This window comes from Drosophila gunungcola (assembly GCF_025200985.1).
Source record: "Drosophila gunungcola strain Sukarami chromosome 3L unlocalized genomic scaffold, Dgunungcola_SK_2 000005F, whole genome shotgun sequence".
Taxonomy (NCBI): Eukaryota; Metazoa; Arthropoda; class Insecta; order Diptera; family Drosophilidae; genus Drosophila; species Drosophila gunungcola.
The window spans coordinates 177,761-195,908 of NW_026453180.1; the positions used below are offsets into that span (position 1 = coordinate 177,761).

The window sequence follows — 18,148 nt, forward strand, 5'->3', positions numbered from 1 at the left end:
CAAAATTGGTAAATCAAAATTACAATTAATAACAAAACGTAGAACATAAATTTGTAAACTTTAGTTAACTCAGCATGAAATGTTCTAAAAGTTATTCCTTTATAACTTTGGTTATATAAAACTTTTATTCAACATTTTGGCAATTATAATATATATTTTTTCAAGTGCATTGCCATATACTATTAGCCATTGGCAAAGGAATAGCTGCCCACTGTCTAAACGCTGAGCTGAGCACATTGGACATGTCAAAAGGATTTGCGCCTGCGCGGTGAAAAATCCAGCATTGGGGCTTTCGGCATCCCATAAACTGGTTGCACATTCTCTGGCCGGCAGAATGGTCATAAATCGAACAATGTGCCACAGCCATTGACAGTTCGCTTAGCTGCACAAAGGTACGGTCTTCTTTTATTATTATTATGTATGTTTCTTGGGTTTCCTCTTCGCCGACTATCACAATTTATTGGGCTATTAGTAGCCACTTGAGTGGGGACTTTAGGGAACACCCACGCGGCGTTCCCAAATCGAATTCGAGTTCGTATTCGAATAAAGCATAAAAGCTGATAACAAAGCCAGGTACCCCGCTCAGACAATTAACTGATAACAATTCATTAGCATTTCGTGTGGGTTCTCCATCGTCATCGTCATCGCCGTCATCGTCATTATCGCGACAATTTTCATCAGTTGCAGCATATCGGCATTAGAGTCTTTTCATAGAGTGTTTAGGTAATTTGACAGCCGTTTGATGAGCTACAGCATTCAGCCAAATTGTATCGTCTTTAAAGGTTCAGGTGGGAGTAAGCGTGGAATTGATTTAGTTTTAGACAATCTAGTTTAGTGGAGTGTATGAAAAAACCCATGCTTTTTGACTACATAAAAGTTAGAAATAATCTTTTTTATAAACGGAAAAGTATAACATTAAAAGGTGAAGTCTATAAAGATTATTTACTAAAAAGAGTTATGCAATAATAAAAATTATATTAGTTTATATGGCCCTTTAATTACCCATAAAATAAGTTTTAGCAATTAAATATAGTAAAGATAAAAACTAAACATAAATGATAGTTAACCACTACAGGATAATCTTTAATAAATGGAAGTGGTGCAGAATAAAAGCAATTAAGTGATCAACAAATAAAATTTTAAGTAGCTATAAATAAACCTAAGACAGAAATCTTTAAATGTATTGCTTGAAATATGTATTATTTAACTCAAAATAAAATTTAGTCGTTTTGATGTTATCGATGTGTCAGCACATTTGTTTGATTCTTGGCCGTAAAATCGTTACTTTTCGCTTGCTCTGTCAGGCATTATCCATGCTTCGCATCTGGGTTTGGTTTGGGTTTTCGATTGGGGTTTGAATTCGAACATGGGGTGGGGTCGCGTGACCAGCAAACGTACGATCGTGCCTCAAATTGGGGCAATGTGCAGTGACACTTGGTGGGGCGAAAAGGCGAAGACAAAGGGGAAAATGTGAGGAATTCAAACTGTGGCCAAGAGACATGGCCATAAATCCGAAGCGAATGTGTCAAGCGCCAGGCAAATTTTCCAACAAATTCCCTGAAATGTTCTTTTGACACTGTCAGCATTCCCCAACCCCATAATTTATATGCTCACGCTTTTCCGAGGCGATTGTTGACGGAAGCGCACGAGTTGCCATTGCAAATTGCAGCTTGTAGACAAAAGCGAAAATCGCCAAGTTGCCAACTTGCAAACTTGAAATAGTCAAATGATGATCCGGCCGAGCAATCGATCGTAGACTGTTCGACGATCGGCAACCTTGAGGCCTTATTAAGCCGTAGCTTCCAGGTTGTTAAGGATAAGCAGCATAGTGATCATGGTGATGCATTGATCATACTTCGCATTAATGAGGGAATAATTTAATTACTACTTATTAAAAAATAGCTTCTATTGTAAGTTCGTGAAGTCTGAAAAAAAACCAACTAAATTCCGTAACGAAAATAGTTGTTTAATAATTGTATTTTAAATTTGGAACAATATCTTCTGAGCAACTTATCTTAATTGCAATCTAGTTTTCTATACTGCTTTTCTTAAGCACTCAAAGTTTTCAAATATCTAAAAAACCATTTTAGATTTAGAAAGCGCCAAAAACATATATCGACACACACACACATTTTATTTGAAATCAAAATTTTTTTTCCAGACTTCAGAAGGTAGTTAACCGTCAGACGACCAGGCCAATAATGTATCAATTCGCATTCTGGAGGAGCGAGGTGAAGACGCACCAGATCGATCAGGTATCGCCCATTTGGAAGGACTTGAATGCAACATTTGTGACGTAAGAGTGCGGGGATAGCAGTGCCACCCAGATTATTATATCCCTTATTTCATGCAGTTTCCTCAGCTGGAGTTGGCTCATTTATACCTTGTCCGCAGTGGTAATCCTCGTTTGCGCATATTTTGCATACTGTGAACGTTGCCGCCGGACGGAGACAGTGCGACGTCGACGGCTGATTCAGCGAGCCCAGGAACGGTACGAAAACCAATTTTAAAATTCTATTCAGAAAGTATATGTACCATTTTATATTCCTACTCCAAAAGGCCCCCTCAAAAACGGCGACCGAATGCGGCATACAGAGACCACCAGATCTACCGACATATTATCCTTAGCGTCGCCAAATATATGAAGAATCCAGAGGGCATCCGTCCATTCATAGAACACATGGACCACCTGTATCCTCTGCGGCATACGTTGGCTGATGATCAGCAAGTGGCAGAACTTTCACTGAACGTTAACGATGCAGAGCCAAGTACTGGAGAGGATTAATAACTAAAGCCTAAGTCGGCGAATACATGCCAACTGAAGACAAAATTTCTATCAAGTTTATTAAACAATCATTTTGGTAGTAAATTTAAAAAGCAAAAAAAAAAGCCTAATAAATTTGTTTTCGTTTATAAATTTGGTAGTAAATTTAAAAAGCAAAAAAAAAAGCCTAATAAATTTGTTTTCGTTTATAAATGCTAAATCTTAACTTCTTAAATCTTAAATGTTTTGTAGTGTGAAAATTTATTTGTTTGACAAAGTCTTGAAACTTTACCGAATGATATCTGTTCAAGAATAAATTGTATGTAAAATTAAAAATAAATTTGAATCACTTCAAAATGTTGCCGCAGAAAAACTTGAAGCTGGCAAAATAAATTGCCAACATGCAGATGGAGCAGTAGATAAATTAATTAATTTAACCAGGCCTATGGCAACGGATGTTGGGGCATGCGCAGTGGCGCATTCTTGTTAGCGGTGCCTAAAAATATGCAGTGCTATTTTTACCTGCCACAAATATAAACAATCCGCCATGTGCGCCGCAAAGCTTTCAGCTGGCGAAAGCTTTCGCTTTTGCTCTCGCTCTCGCTCTTCCTGTTGCTGCTTTCCAGCTCCACTCTCTCTCGCTCTCTCTTGCTCTGTTGGCCGAGTTTTCTCAGTGGCTGAGAAAAGCGATGGAAAAGAGGAATAACAGTTGCACGTTAGACAGTGAGCGCGTCGCACCTACGCACGCATCGAAAAGATTCAGCGGCAGCAGCAGCAGCGCGTTCAGTGGTTGTTGTTGTTGGAAACGGTGGAAACACACTCATAGTCACACGGACAGACACAACACCAACACACCCATCCAAACCAACACACACACACCAACACACTCGGCCAGCAAACACAATTTTCAGCTGGCCCAAAAAACGAAAAGTTTGTTCATCCTTAATCTTTTTGTTTTGTCCCACCAATCATAAATGGAAAAATTAAAAATTCCAAGTCCAGAGTGCATTCAATTAAGTTGTGGAAATAACGAGCTAGACGATAATTGAAAAATCAAGGCACACACCTGCGCACATGTCTGTGAGAGGGTCCTGTGCGTACATGTGTGTATCTGTGTAGAGGCGCCTGCGTCTGTATGTGTGTTGAAGGCTAAGCAGAATCAGCAGCCACGGAAAAGCCAACAAGTAAAATAAAAATTGCATGTGAACCAAAAATTGAATTACCACAAATAAAAAAATACAACAGTGCAAAGTGACAACGTTTAAAAGATATATTTACAAGCCAGAAAATTAAAATATTTCACGGCAGCAAAGCCATAAATTCTACCCCCTCAAAATTATCTTATCTGAAAAAAATCCATTTAATTTAACACCACCAAATGCATGAATTAAAATATTATTTGATTGATTTATTAGTGATCAAAGGCTGCTTAACGTTTCTTTGAGGACGGCCGACTTTGGTTAGATAAACATGTCATAAGCCCACATTCATCTAGATATTTTACAGTTCTTGCCTGTTGCAGCCAAAGAGTTAGCAAACAAAGTGATAAAGACAAAGTGTTCAAGACAAAATGTAATAAATATACTTAAATATACAAAAACCAAATAAATTACTTAATAATTAAACGCTAAACTGGAAATCGGATCAATGTCAAGGCCCACTTCTCAACAGGATGTCCCGTCTAAGGTGAGTATCTTGGGTGTGGAGCATCAAGTCGAGCTTTGCTCCAGACGCATCCTACCTCAACACAAAAAAAAAATAGCATATATGGGAAGAATCTGGGAGTCTGAGGGAAAGAGCGAAGCAAAACATAAACAACCCCGAAAAGAGCGAAACACTAGAAGTAATGGTTAAAAGGAAAAGTGCTAGGAAACACTGGAATAAATTAGATTCACAGTTTATATATTTAGGAATTTCGGGTGTGTCTCAAAAGACTTATCGAATTTTTAAAAATAAAATTTGTAATGCCTTTAAAGAATAAAATAGGTAGCTATTACAACCTTTTAAAAATCCCTGAAAGTATTCAACGTTCTGAAATGTATTTTATTCACGTGATTATTAAATGTTGATGAAATTAAGTACCAATTGTTTTTGGTTTGTTTTGATGAAATTGATGATGAAATTAAGTACCAATAGTTTTTGGTTTGTTTTAATAAAAATTGAAAACTGAACACATACACTAAAAAATGTTAATTTAGCTATGATAAGATATCTAATAGTTTTCTAAAGATTTTAAATCGAAATATTTTATTCGCGTTTTCTTCTAGATGTTTGTTTCATCATTAAACTCGTATGATAAGTATTTGTTTATAATGTATTTTTTGACAGTATTTTTTCACGTGCACTCTTCTCCGTGCTTCTCCAATCGGAAATGCTGTGCTGTATTTCTCCTCTCCTTTATGTGCCGCCGTTCGGTGCTGATGTAGAGATACGAAAATAGGCAAAGTTGAGCAAAAAACCAACGAATTTCAGTTTAAAAGCTCAATGCAAAGAACGGCAGCATTCGTTGGGGATTAGCCAAAGCCAAAGACTTTGCGCAAATACTGAAAAGCTCGAGCTCAGCGCATCATTTTCCACGCAAATTTCGTTTGCGAAAATTTCAATTTATGTGTAGCACACAGGATTGACAGGATACACATATATGAAGCCTGCATCAGCCAAGATTATGTATCTGTAACTCGGTCACACGTTACACGCCTCGTCGTTTTTTTTCTTTCGTTTTTATTGACTTTGTCGTTTTATAGGCAATTTGTCTTTTGGCAGCCGTCGATAACTTTTGCTGCGTCATAAAATTTCGCGCCAAACGAGAGCCCATATCCTTATCCTTATCGGCGAGGACTCAGGCCTGGACTCTTTCGCTGCCAAGTTGTTTATTTTGTCGTAAATTTGCCTTCAAGGACGCGACAACACCGCACAATCCACAACACACCGACACCCCCACCACAAGCCCTTTACCCTCACACACGGCCATTTTATCGATCACACAATGGGAAATTTCACACGTTGTCCCAAAGGGCTGCGAAATAGCTGGGCCAGTACAGTGGTCTGTCGGTGTATTATTTAATTAATTTCAGTTAATTGCAGGGTAGTTCATTTGGTATAGAGCCTATGAAACTGGCTTATACACTAAACAGGTTTAAAGTCACCAAGGAGACAGTTCTTTTTAGCTTAAAATATACTTAAAGCTTCTTAAGTATCTATAGAAATAAGGACCAAAAATATTCGTCAGTTGAGACTTATATTTTGGATTTGTTTCTTATTAAGATAAGAATTGAAGGTCCTGTAATTTATTTTTTTGTTACCTGTTACCTTATTAAAAAGTCATGTTAAAATTAAAATTTGACTCAGAAGATCGAAGAGAGTTCTTGAGTCATTTTTTAAGAGACTTATTAAGCCTCCTTATAATTTAAATTGTTAGAAAAGTTTCAAGCCACCTTTAAGTTCTTTTGTCCGAGTAAAAACTGTAACAAAAACGCGTTGTTTTGAGTTGCGCTTCGTTGCTCGTCTTTAATTACGTGTGCTGCAATTGGCAGCTTCAAGGTCGTTGCCGTCTTTTGCATAATTAAGGGTCGGGCCGGGTCGGGTAGGGTCGCCCACCGCTCTGTGCCTCTTTTTCTGACCAACACATGCCACAATCTCTCGCTTTTCCGAGTGGCTTTTGTTCATTCTGCATAGTTTCTGAATAATGCAATTGACGCGGGCGTGTGGGCGGTGACACACTTGCCATTTTTCACACATGAACAGCCGGCAACCAGAAACCTAAAACAAGAGCAACATGCAACATTCACTGCATGACCGGCACTCAAGTGCAATTTCCATAGCTTACTTCAAGGCTGGCCCGTAGTCTAATTTACATGCCAAATGACGCTGCTCCCGCTTTTTGCCATGCTTTTATGAGTTGTGACGTGTGATTGTCCACCATCCATTCTTTGCCGTTTTGTGTTTCGACACACGTATTCAATTAGCCCGATAAAGTAAGCAAAATGCCGCAACGGCTGCTGCCCACACATTTGCATACGAGAGTGGGGGAAATTCGAGAGTGGCCTACTGGTTGTAAATGTTTGAGGACTGTATCCTTGAACTAAAACAAGAGCTCAAACAGGAGCAAAACTTTTTTTTTTCCTCTGAGAACTTAAAGAGTGATTAACAAATTTGCTATATCATTTATTTAAAAATATTCATAGGTATATTACTTGAGTGCTTAAGTCGAAGGATTTTTTTATTCATTTCATAATATTGCACTTTATACGACACTGATAATAAACTAATAAACATAAACAAAAAAAATAAATACATTTTTAATTAGTCAATAAAGATTATTTTTACACTTTAGAACACTTAAATTAAAACATTTATGTAGTTGTCTCAGTTAACACTGAGTGAGTTTTAAAAAAATCAATTTTCAGTAATTAATTTCTGTTTTTCAAACATTCCATCTAAAAGAATTTTACAATCAAACATATTCAGAAATTTATAGCTTTCTTGATTTATGACCACAACGTGTCTGCAAATGTCAAATGTTTTTAATAATGTGGTACCTACTCAGAAAAGAAATTTTGGAAAGTAAGAGTGAGGCGGTTTTTTAGCGGCTTTTAGGTTTGACAACAAATAGCTGGCAAAACAGATGAGGCAAACAAAAAAGCGTTGCTATATTTAAATATACCAACAACAATTTAAACAGCGCACATATATACAGATATTATTGTGTAGTGCTGACTAACAAATACCCTTTGGAAGAACTATACAAATTGTTTTGGCTTATTATTAAATTTAACATATTGGGTATTAAAATATTTTAATAATTTTCAAGTGACATTTTAAATGAAAAGTCCCATATACCCCATAAAACTATCATAATTGGTTTCGCACCCACAAAAACCGCATTTAGCCAAATGAAAAGAAAACATTTTAACCAAAACTGCCAAAGGAAAAACAAAACAAGCGCTGGTCGATGGCCGGCCTAAATGGGCACACCCACTCAGCCTAAATTCTCCACCACTCCCTGTTTTTCCGCTCTCAATTTTACGCCTTTCCCTATTCTACCACCCACTGCTTTTTCCCAAATTCCCGCATTTCCTTTCACCTCCTCTCACGCACACACAAATCGCAACTTTCTGTTTGTCCTGGCCATCGTCTAATTAGTTGTGGGCTGTGACCGCCTTGATTTATATATTAATGATGGGCGTGGCCCTGGGCTAGTGCCAACTAATTGCCGCCAGTGAGCGGGGCTATTCCCTCATTTCCCTTCTCAAGTCCTTATTGCGACCCTCGAAGAGTAGCGTTTTCCTCCAACGAACGGATACGGATACAGATACAGATACAGATACAAACTGGCTCTCAGATACACACGTTAATAAGTGTGCATTTGGCAGCTGCTGCGAGCAAATTGGTTAAATGTCAAACCGTCCTCAGAGCTTCCGTCTCAATCCCGACCAGACTTGGCAGCTCTTTCAGCGTCAGTTTGCACATTGAGCCAATAAATTGCAAATGAAATACAAGTAACAAGGCGACGGATAAGCCTTGTGTGCACGGAGAAAAAATAATGGAATTTATTTTATAGCTATTAAATTATTTGCAACTTTATATATTTTATAACGCTAGGAATTTATTTTTTTAAGTTTATTATTTTACTATACTCAATATAAAAAGTTTAGGTGATTACAATCACAAAACATGACATGTCACATTAAATCGGTTACTTAGGTTTTTATATTAAGTTTTAAAATCTAAAGTTACTGTGTCCAATTTTAAACGGTATTTTTGATGTTTTCACAAAAGAAACAGGTGCTGTCACAATTAGTTTTATTTTAAATTTTTTATAATCCAAATCAAGAGCTATAATAATCTTTTATAACAATGAGTGAGCCATAATAATTTATTACGAAATTTATTTACAAAATGTCTAAAATAAAATACATTTTGTGACATAAGTTTAAACTCAATTTTATCCAAATTAGAGACAATGGCATTTATTTTTAAGACAAAAATTACAATTAATAATTGTAAGATGACCAAATTGATAAGGAAAATTAAACGCGACCAAAAAAAAATAGTATTGCATTATTTTAAGTGTCCTGGAAAATTTGCAATTACTATTATTTCTATTTAGTTTTTTTATTCCACATAGATTAATTGTTTAATATTTTTTTCTCCCTGTATGTGCATCAAAACCGCACCGTCATGATCCCGCGTTCCACCCCCTTTGGCCATTGGCTCTATTCATTTCCCTTCTGCTTATCAATCAGACAGCAAATAACAGCAACAAATAAACAAGTTGCTGCATTTGAGACGGCAACAACAACCGCGGAGCGAACAGGAGCCATGGCGGGGATGACAAATTGATGCATTGCCGTATTGATTGCCCGACTGGCTTTGCTATTGCCACTGCCACAATGGACGCCTTGGCTGAATGTCAAGTCGCAGCATTGAAACGAATTTCGTGTTGGGTTTTTTTTTTATTGATCGATTGTTCCAGTGCTTGATTGTGTGTGTGTGTGTGTGTGTATGTGAAGGGGTGTGTATTTGTACGGGTAGAGCCGGTATCAGGAGCCAATACAATTGTCCTTAGCGCCGAATGCCGCAAGTCTTATTTATTACGCATACGTCACGTTGGCTGGGTAAATGGGGGGGCGAAATGAAAAGGACAGCCCGTGACTGTGACCTTGCCAATTGCAAACATCTGCAAACCATTGCATTTTGTGAATATTCAAGCATTCGAGTTACATTCAAATAAGCACAAAAAAAAAACTTTCGACCAAGGGGAAATCTGAATTAGTGAGGCATTCGAGCGCTACCCAAAAATTCTGAGGGGAATAAAACAATATAAAACTAAGCACGCGCGCGTCGCCAAGTCGCTGTTTGCCCTTGGCCCGAGCCACGCCCCCTCTCTTATTGCCTCTATCACCGCCCTCGCAACGCAAAATTGGCCCAAATAAAAGCATTGCGTATACGACATGTGGTACGGCATTTCACAATGCGGTTTATGGCCATAACAGCGGGTAGCACGTGAATTTAAGTTGGCCCAATCACGCATCCCCCGCCGACATTTACTTTGAGGACGGAAATATTCAGGGCATTTCATAGGGAAATTGGATTTTTTATGACGTTCCTTGGGCTGCTCATTATTATTATGACAACATGGTGTTTCCCACAGTTTGCAAATTTGGTTGACACATTTAGCTAAGGAGCATTATTTTGTTTTTGAGATTTGCAGATGTTTTTTATCCTATTTTTTTTTAAGGTTAGTTATTATAATTAAATCTTTCAAAATTTTGGTTTGTTAGATTATTATAGAGTTTTGGTTCTATTTTATTCATATTTTGAATTTTTTCACTTATTTATTGAAGATGTGCTATGCCCTTTTCTACCCAATAACATATCGAACATCCCTCAATTTTTCTTCAACCCGAACTGTTGCATTTTGTGGAAAACTTACCAGCTTTCTCCCACTTTAATTGCAATTTGCTTGCAGGCATTTCGGGGTTGACTAAAAAGTTTGTGGCCAAAAGTTTTGCTCGGTGAGCGAAGCAACAGGCTGCAGGACTGCCAGCAAAGTCCTTAAGCCACTGAGTGACAGGGGCTGCCAAGTCTAGCCCGGCCACGCCCCTCATCCTTCGCGCCCCGCCCCTCAAGGACATGCATTTTCAGGCATATGCGACATTTGACATGTGTAAGCATAAATAATGCAGCCGCCTAGGCAAATACACTGAGCAAAACAGGTGGCCGGAGTAAACACGTTGAATAAAATAGCTGCTGGGGGGGAAATGAAAACGAGAAATAACAGCCAAGGTGAGGTCATGCTTATGTAAAGACGCAGCCACGTGGATGGCGACGATGACGATGATGACGTGGCGCCCATCCGCAGCAGCCTTGTCAGCCCGCCACCCACCGGTCCACCCACTTTTCGTCCTGGGGCTTCCTGCCGACAACCAACAACTAACGTCATCAAACGGGTATCCTTCTTGGGCCTGCAGCTTGCCTTGGCCTTTGTTGCGGTATTTCGCAATTTGTTTTAAACACGTAGCCATCCGAAAGTCTATTTATAGATCCCAGCGCCCCAAAGAAAAGCTTTTCTCCATCCTGCGACTTTTACACCGAACTACCACTACCATTACCACTACCACTACCACCCACCTGCCTGACATTTGGATATAATTTTATGACAGTGTCACATTCGATGGTTTTCCGCTTCTGTTTGTGTTTCGTTTCGGGCTCAGAGTTTTTTTTTTTTTTGAGGCGACACAAACACGCATGGGATACATATTTTATGGACCCGAACGCTGAAAAACCTACCAAACAATAAATGAAAACAGGCCAGCAGAAAGTCGGGCGCAAACATACAGTGCGTTTCGGCGATGTAGGGCAGTACCTCACTTGGCATGCTTTCAAACTTTAAGCAACGCTATATTACGTAATAAAAAGTGCAATAAATAAAAAAAGTTTTTGTACTAATTTTAAAAGTCTTGTTTAAGATTTATTTTAGTGTTTATTAGATTTCGTCGTAAATAAAACTTTATTAGAGCATAGTTTGCATTAAAAAGTATAAAGTACGTAATTTTGCAATAACAAATTATAAAACTGACCTAGTTTAATATTTATTGCTTTTACTATTTTCTAAGTTTATATTTATGTACAATTGGTCTGGCATTCATCACAAGCTTTAATGGTCAGTTTTGTGGGTCACTTGTGTTTTCAATTGAAACCGGAGCTACATTTTCCACAGCCCAGTTTCCAGCTTTCGCAAACTCGTGTCCCTTAAAGTGGGTCAAAAAACGTAACTTCGGGCAGGATTTCAGTTGCGACTAAAAGCAGGCCACATATTATTTTTAATTATGCCACACAGTTAATGAGCTGCCCTGCGCTCCCAATGGCAATCAAAATCTCATCAGCCTGTTAGCGGTGCCCCTCGAAGAACAATGAACATATTTACATAATTAATCACCGGCCGCGCTTATTGATTGTCCTTCCAAGAAAGTGCACAGAGGGTTCAGTGAACCCAATTCTCCGCTTTCGGGTTTCCGGTCTCCGGTTTTTGAGGGGTTCAGGGGCTCATTATGCGAACGGCTCCGGTTAAGTTGGCAGCAATAACACTTATTTCAGGGTAATTGCAGTGGGGATGGACGAAGCGGAATGGATTTGAATTGGTGGCAGGCCAGGAAGTCATTTGCACAAATGACGTTTGTTTGCCTCGGCATCGTCACCAACTGCAGGGGCTTACGCTTACGTAATGATTGACAATCAGAGCAGGTGGAGCAGAGGTGATTTGCTGGGGCTCAGTTGCCCAGTGCAATTCATTGATATTTATCACCTGGCCACCGACTGACTGTTGAACCAGAAGCGTTACCCCGTTATTGTTAATTAAATTACCAAGTTGAGCGAAGGAGAGGAGATGCCGGGACGTAAATGGCAAACTTGTTACCTCACTCAGCGACATCCCCTAATGCCATCCCCCTCCCCTGATTTCATCAGCCCCCTTTGACACATGGAGCACCCCCGCTGATGTCTAATGGCATTTGATAATGGTGTTTGTGTTTATCTTTGTGTCTGCGTGGAAAATGGCACGATGACGTAGTGAATGTCAATGATGGAGGCTGCGATGGAAAATCAGAGGTGTCAGTTGAATATTACATAAAAACGACAAAATAAATACATTTTAAAATCATTGATTTATTTTGAGAAGCTGCAAAACATAGTCTTACATTTATATAAATTTAATTTTAATTTAATTAACCACTCTATACAATTTTCCAAGGCTCAAATTAAATAATTAATATTATAATAATAGTATTTAAAAAAAAAATTATAAAATTTTAAGATATTTACTTTAACAAGCGAGTTTCAACTTGAATGGTGAACGGCTTCTAGAAAACCTTGTCAGCTGTTGCATATAGACTGTTAGTCAAGTATTATTTAAAAAAATCCTATCCGCTACGATTAGGTGTAACCATTTAGTTAATCTTTTAAGGATTTTCCCGAAGTACTTTCTCCTTTTAAATCAACGAAGCCCTGTCGGAAAATAGCCAAGTTGGCAACTCTCAGAAGGGGTTCGTTAAATATAGATAGAGTGGGCGTGATCGATGACGGTGGTCCACAGATGGAGACCAAAGCGGAGACCCCTCGAGATTTTTAACAGTTCCAGGCCCTCGAGTGGCGAACCCAGTTTGAGCAGCCGGCCAGTGACAGCTATGGCTCTCAAACTGTGTCAAGTGGCACGGCAAAGTGGGTCATTGCAGGCGGTGGTTTTGGGAGTGGAAAAGGGGGTGGCGGTGGTTTGGGGTTGTGGCTCTGAAATAGCAGGCAAGTGACGGGCCCCAGGATAAGCACGCTTATGTAAAGCGTTTGTGCAGCTAAAAGGCTTTTTCCGCCTGCCGTATGTGGGGATAATTTATTGATTGGCTCAAGATGGGAGATTCTGTAAACTACATATTTATGAGACGCAGATGGCATTTAATTGGTTCACTTTATCCTTGCAGATGCGCACAATTAGCTTAAACTGATGGCAGGATGTGGAGAGCAACAACAACAGCTACAGCAACAGCAGCAACAAGAACAAATCCAGAATTTACAAGCAAAAGGATAATCACAATCACCATGCAGCGAAATTAAATACCAAAGTCGATAACTAACAACCGAACTATTATTGAACTATTTTAAACAACTTAAATGTAGCACAACAGAAGCCTTACAAAACAACAAAACAACATTTGTGCTGTGCTTTAATTATAGTCAACCAAAAATTACAAACAACCACGAAAGAACAACCAAAAACCGCGTAATTATTACAAACTAAATAAATAATAATAATAATCATTATTCTTCCATTTGCGAGTTTGAAATGTGTACATTTTTAAATCGATATTTAAACTAGTAGCGAATTATTAATACCAAAAGAGATATATATATATATAAACACATTACTGTTTAACGTTCATTAAAACTTAGCAAAGAGCGTTGTGAATTTAACAAACCAAAAACTAAATAATTAAACGGTTTACGATCCTCTAACTTAGAACAAATTGTACACAATTAGTAGTTTTAAAACGTTAGATTTTAATCCAAAGAAAATTTTTAAACGAGCTTCAAACACACACGAAAAACAACAAGAACACGCCCACACACAGCCGAGCAGAAACTTATCCTTAACCTTAACCACGGCGGCAGGATTGTAAGGGTAACAATCAAATACTTGGCTCAGCGCCAGAAATACGGAGGCCCAAAAAGTAGGCACTAGAAAATTTATACAAATTTGGCGCCAGCGGTGGAAAAAGGACGAAAAAAAAGGCAGAAAAGTAGCGCCAAGGACTACGACGACCTTCGCGTGTGCAAGCGTCGTTGCACAATAAAGGACGCCACTAACACTCTCGCCCAGACAAACACATACACACACAACCACACCACCTAACCTATACACCAAAAACAGCTCACCTAGACACATAGAAATACACACACAAACACACAGGACAATTGCATGGGCGGCCGCCATGACCGGAAGTGAAGTACGGTCACGTCCACGTCCACTGGCCTTTGCATAACAATCAGCCCGCCAAGGAGCCGCCAAGCAGGTGGGTGGCGAAAGCAGGGGAAAGCAAGTGAAAGCAGGTGAAACGAGGGAGCAGCAGGAGCCAGAGCCAAAGGAGTAAAAACAACGAGCACAGGAGCGCCACTTTCAACCGCCAGCGGACCGTAAAAATGCAGGAAATGAGCTACCTGCAGGATAATTCCAAGGTGGAGGCCCTCACCAAGGCGGTGCTCATATCCATACTGGGCGTGGCCATCGTCCTGTCCAACCTCCTCATCATCGCCACCTATGCCAACTTCAAGGGTACGTTGTACAAGTAACAAACGATTAATGCTTTCCACAGGAACATCTTGAACGCGGTTAGGTTTGGTCCAAATAACAATAACTTCAAAACAAACATATGTTTAATCTAAATTTTTAATTTAATTTTGACTTTTAAGAAAACTAATATTTAAATTACAAATGCATCCAAAATTAAATTTAAGGAGAGAAAGAAATGAAGTAAAAAAGCATCTTCCCTTATTTAAATGTCATGTGTTTTTGCCGTCTTGTTTTAAAAATGAAAAATTTGGTTCTGCTTAATTTATCTTAAAAAGATATTCATTAATGATTTGTAGTTCCTGCCCTGCCCACAATGTTTATTTACCTCTGATGTTTGTCTTAAAAATGTGTTCTGTTAATCAATTAAATACATTTAAAAAGCATTAGGTTTGTGAATGTCGTAAATTTAGAGCCGGCCAAAAAGTTATTGAATGTATAATTTACAAAATATCGTTTGCATTTGTTTTTAGTTTGCTTATGATTTTTTCTTCAATGCCTAATGTTTACATTATAAACCACAGGGCCCACAGAGGTGATCAACTACTACCTGTTGTCTCTGGCCATTGCCGATCTGCTCTGCGGACTGCTGGTGGTGCCCTTCTCCGTGTATCCCGCCTTGACCGGAGAATGGATGTACGGCGACATCGTGTGCCGCTTCACGGGCTACCTGGAGGTCACTCTGTGGGCGGTGTCCGTCTACACGTTCATGTGGATATCCGTGGATCGGTATCTGGCGGTGCGCAAGCCACTGCGATACGAAACGGTCCAGACGAAGACGAGGTGAGTGGATTAATAAATTAAATTAAATTAGATTAATAAATTAAAATTAAATCGGAATTTGTTGGTCAGAAAGAACTGTTAGAAATGCTGAAACAATTAGTTGCAATGGAATTCTTTATATATTCAAAATTGTAATATTGTAATTGTTATCTAAAAGACACAAAATAATTAAATAATAATAATTCTTGGAATACTCAAATACTTTAATTAGTTGTATAGATATATTTTATAAATAAATTTGTAATAATAACTCGATACAAAAGATACAAAATATCAAATACAATTTGGAGAATATGTACTACTTTTCATAAATTAGTTATAATAAAAAGACATAAAAGATACAAATTTGATTTAAAAATATTCTCGAATATTTTATAATTTATGTTCAATGTTAAAAGAGCTTTCAAAAAAATTAAGCATGCATGCTTTGCAAAGCCTACAATCCTTCATAATATTATTTTAAAAACTAATTTAATATATTATTCACTTTTACATATATATACATATATTTAGAAATTTTTCGAAAGCAATTCGGATTAATCTTTTATCTTATGTTTACCCTTGCAGGTGCCAGTGCTGGATGGTGTTCACGTGGATATCGGCGGCCCTGCTCTGCTGCCCCCCAATTCTGGGCTACTCGATGCCCATCGAGAACAACATGACGCACATCTGCATGCTGGACTGGGGGAATATGGCGGCATATAGCGCCACTCTGGCGATTTTAGTCTTAGGTCCCAGCCTCATTTCAATCGTACACAACTACGGCTATATCTTTGTAATGATGCGTAAGATTAGGTCCGGCGAGCCGATACACGATAAAGAATATGCAACTGCTCTGGCTGAAAATTTATCGAACCCTAGTCATATGATGTCATTCGCATTAGTCTTTGCATTCTGGGTGTCCTGGCTGCCATGGATTCTGTTGCGTCTGTATGAGGTGGTCACGGGCGATGTTATCCAAAGTACTCTTATCAACTTCGCCGTCGTCTGGATCGGCATATTGAATTCGTTTTGGAAAATTCTAATCATGACCAGTATGTCGCCGCAATTCCGTATCGCTTTGAGAGTATTTTGCTTAACCATTTGTTGTAAGACTAAGGGCCGTTTGCAAGCAGAGCTAATCGGGTTGGACCCAGATGACTAGAGTTAGATTTAGATTTTCATTCTCCTCAAAAAATACAAAAGAATAAAAAACCGAAAAAACCCCCAACCCTCCACCCCTTCACCCCCTCCGCAACCCGTATATCCCTTTGAGAAGAACTTCGAAGTCCCGCAAGTAATAAATTGGTTGTAATTGCATTGAGCCATTTCCTTAACTCTCTCTCTCTATCTATATTAACACTTACTTGCCTGTTGCCATATAGTTGCATATTTACGGGCCGTTTGGCGCTACGCGACATGCCAATGAAAGCACCACCCACAAGCCACAGAAAAACTGAGAAACTCTAAAACGCAACCACTCAACCACTCAACCACTCAGCCACTCAGCCACCCAACCATACAGCAACCACACAGAGACACCAAAAACACAGACACGTTGAAAGACATATTCATATTTCTAGACCTAAGCTAAGCTAAGAGTTTTTAGCGTATCCAATTATGATTGATTAATTGATTGATTGATTGAATTGAATTGATTGACGATTATTATTGTGTATTTATGAGCTTACCACGTATATACTTGTACTTGTACTTAACTCTAGCCATATACATATTGTAGCAGCGATTCTAATTCTAATTCGTAGACAAGAGACAATTCACTAGGCAAGCAGAACATTTCCGTTTCCGGTTTACAATTCAAACTTGCTATCACACTAAAAACAATATGAAAATCATATGCTACTCAAGAAGCAAGATATTGCATATATATATAAACCTTTTTCAAAGTCCATATTAAGTAGCATTTAGAATTTTACAAAAAAAAATCGTGTAGAGTTTATTAAACAATTTGCCAAACTTGACGACGGGCCGGAAATTAAGAATTCAAAATTCAGAACATTCAATCTTCGCACGCTTTGCGAATGCGCTTTAAAAACGGATGTAAAACTCAACCCAGCAAAAATGTTAAATTACGCAAGCGATCAAACCCAAAAAAAAAACATTTCCAGTAGTTCTTAGCGATAAATAAATACAAAAAACTATAAAAATTAAAATGAAAGGATAGGCTAGTGTCAAGTTTCGATCGTTGTTTAAATCGGCAAATGCAGATGCATTTATTTTCCTTTTGGCCGCCCCTGAACGCTTCGATTTGGTGGGGTTCCTAATTTCGCCTAGTTCCCTTAGTGGGTCAAATTCAGTTTCCCAGGCCTCGCCAGTGGAGCGTTCAGGGTCCCAAGTCGAGTGTTTGCCGTTGAATGTTGTTGATCTCCACTGTTACTTTGATGATATCTCAGCTGCAAACATGCCAAAATGCGAAAATAATGAACGAAATTCGATTTCGAAAACGAAACATTGTGTATATTTTGTTGTTGTACATTTCATTGATGATCTTTTGTACATTTAGTTATAGTTCGAAACTAATTTACACACCAAAAGCAAGTGTTATCGATTTTTAAGTGTAAGGAAATTGTTAGAGCCGTGTAAGCAGATAGAAAAGGCGTTTCGACAAATATAAACAATGAACGCAGTAAATAAATGCAAAAACGATGATAAGGGAAGTTCTAGTTTAAATTTGGCGGTTTTAAGTAAATAATACAAGTTGCTACGCTTTTGAACACTGGCATTTGGTTATGATTTTGTGTGAAATGTGGTCACACAGATACAGA

The 18,148-nt window shown here is 38.5% G+C and overlaps 2 protein-coding genes across 10 annotated transcripts; both read left to right on the forward strand.

The window, feature by feature from the left end:
- The first annotated feature begins 2,044 nt into the window (after positions 1–2,044).
- On the forward strand, positions 2,045–2,889 carry LOC128259445 (uncharacterized). Its single transcript, XM_052991821.1, has 3 exons — positions 2,045–2,296; positions 2,354–2,491; positions 2,560–2,889. The coding sequence occupies exons 1-3, from the start codon at positions 2,202–2,204 to the stop codon at positions 2,783–2,785; spliced, it is 459 nt and encodes a 152-aa protein (XP_052847781.1). The 5' UTR covers positions 2,045–2,201; the 3' UTR covers positions 2,786–2,889.
- A 597-nt stretch (positions 2,890–3,486) lies between these two features.
- On the forward strand, positions 3,487–18,035 carry LOC128259440 (G-protein coupled receptor 52). Of its 9 annotated transcripts, none has more exons than XM_052991808.1 (5): positions 3,487–3,948; positions 4,271–4,450; positions 13,237–14,585; positions 15,125–15,383; positions 15,951–18,035. In XM_052991808.1, the coding sequence occupies exons 3-5, from the start codon at positions 14,453–14,455 to the stop codon at positions 16,525–16,527; spliced, it is 969 nt and encodes a 322-aa protein (XP_052847768.1). In that variant the 5' UTR covers positions 3,487–3,948; positions 4,271–4,450; positions 13,237–14,452; the 3' UTR covers positions 16,528–18,035. The 9 variants fall into 9 exon arrangements, with proteins under 9 accessions (XP_052847768.1, XP_052847769.1, XP_052847770.1 ...); XM_052991809.1 differs by having other exon boundaries at positions 4,287–4,450; XM_052991810.1 differs by having other exon boundaries at positions 3,487–3,694.
- Positions 18,036–18,148: the final 113 nt, after the last annotated feature.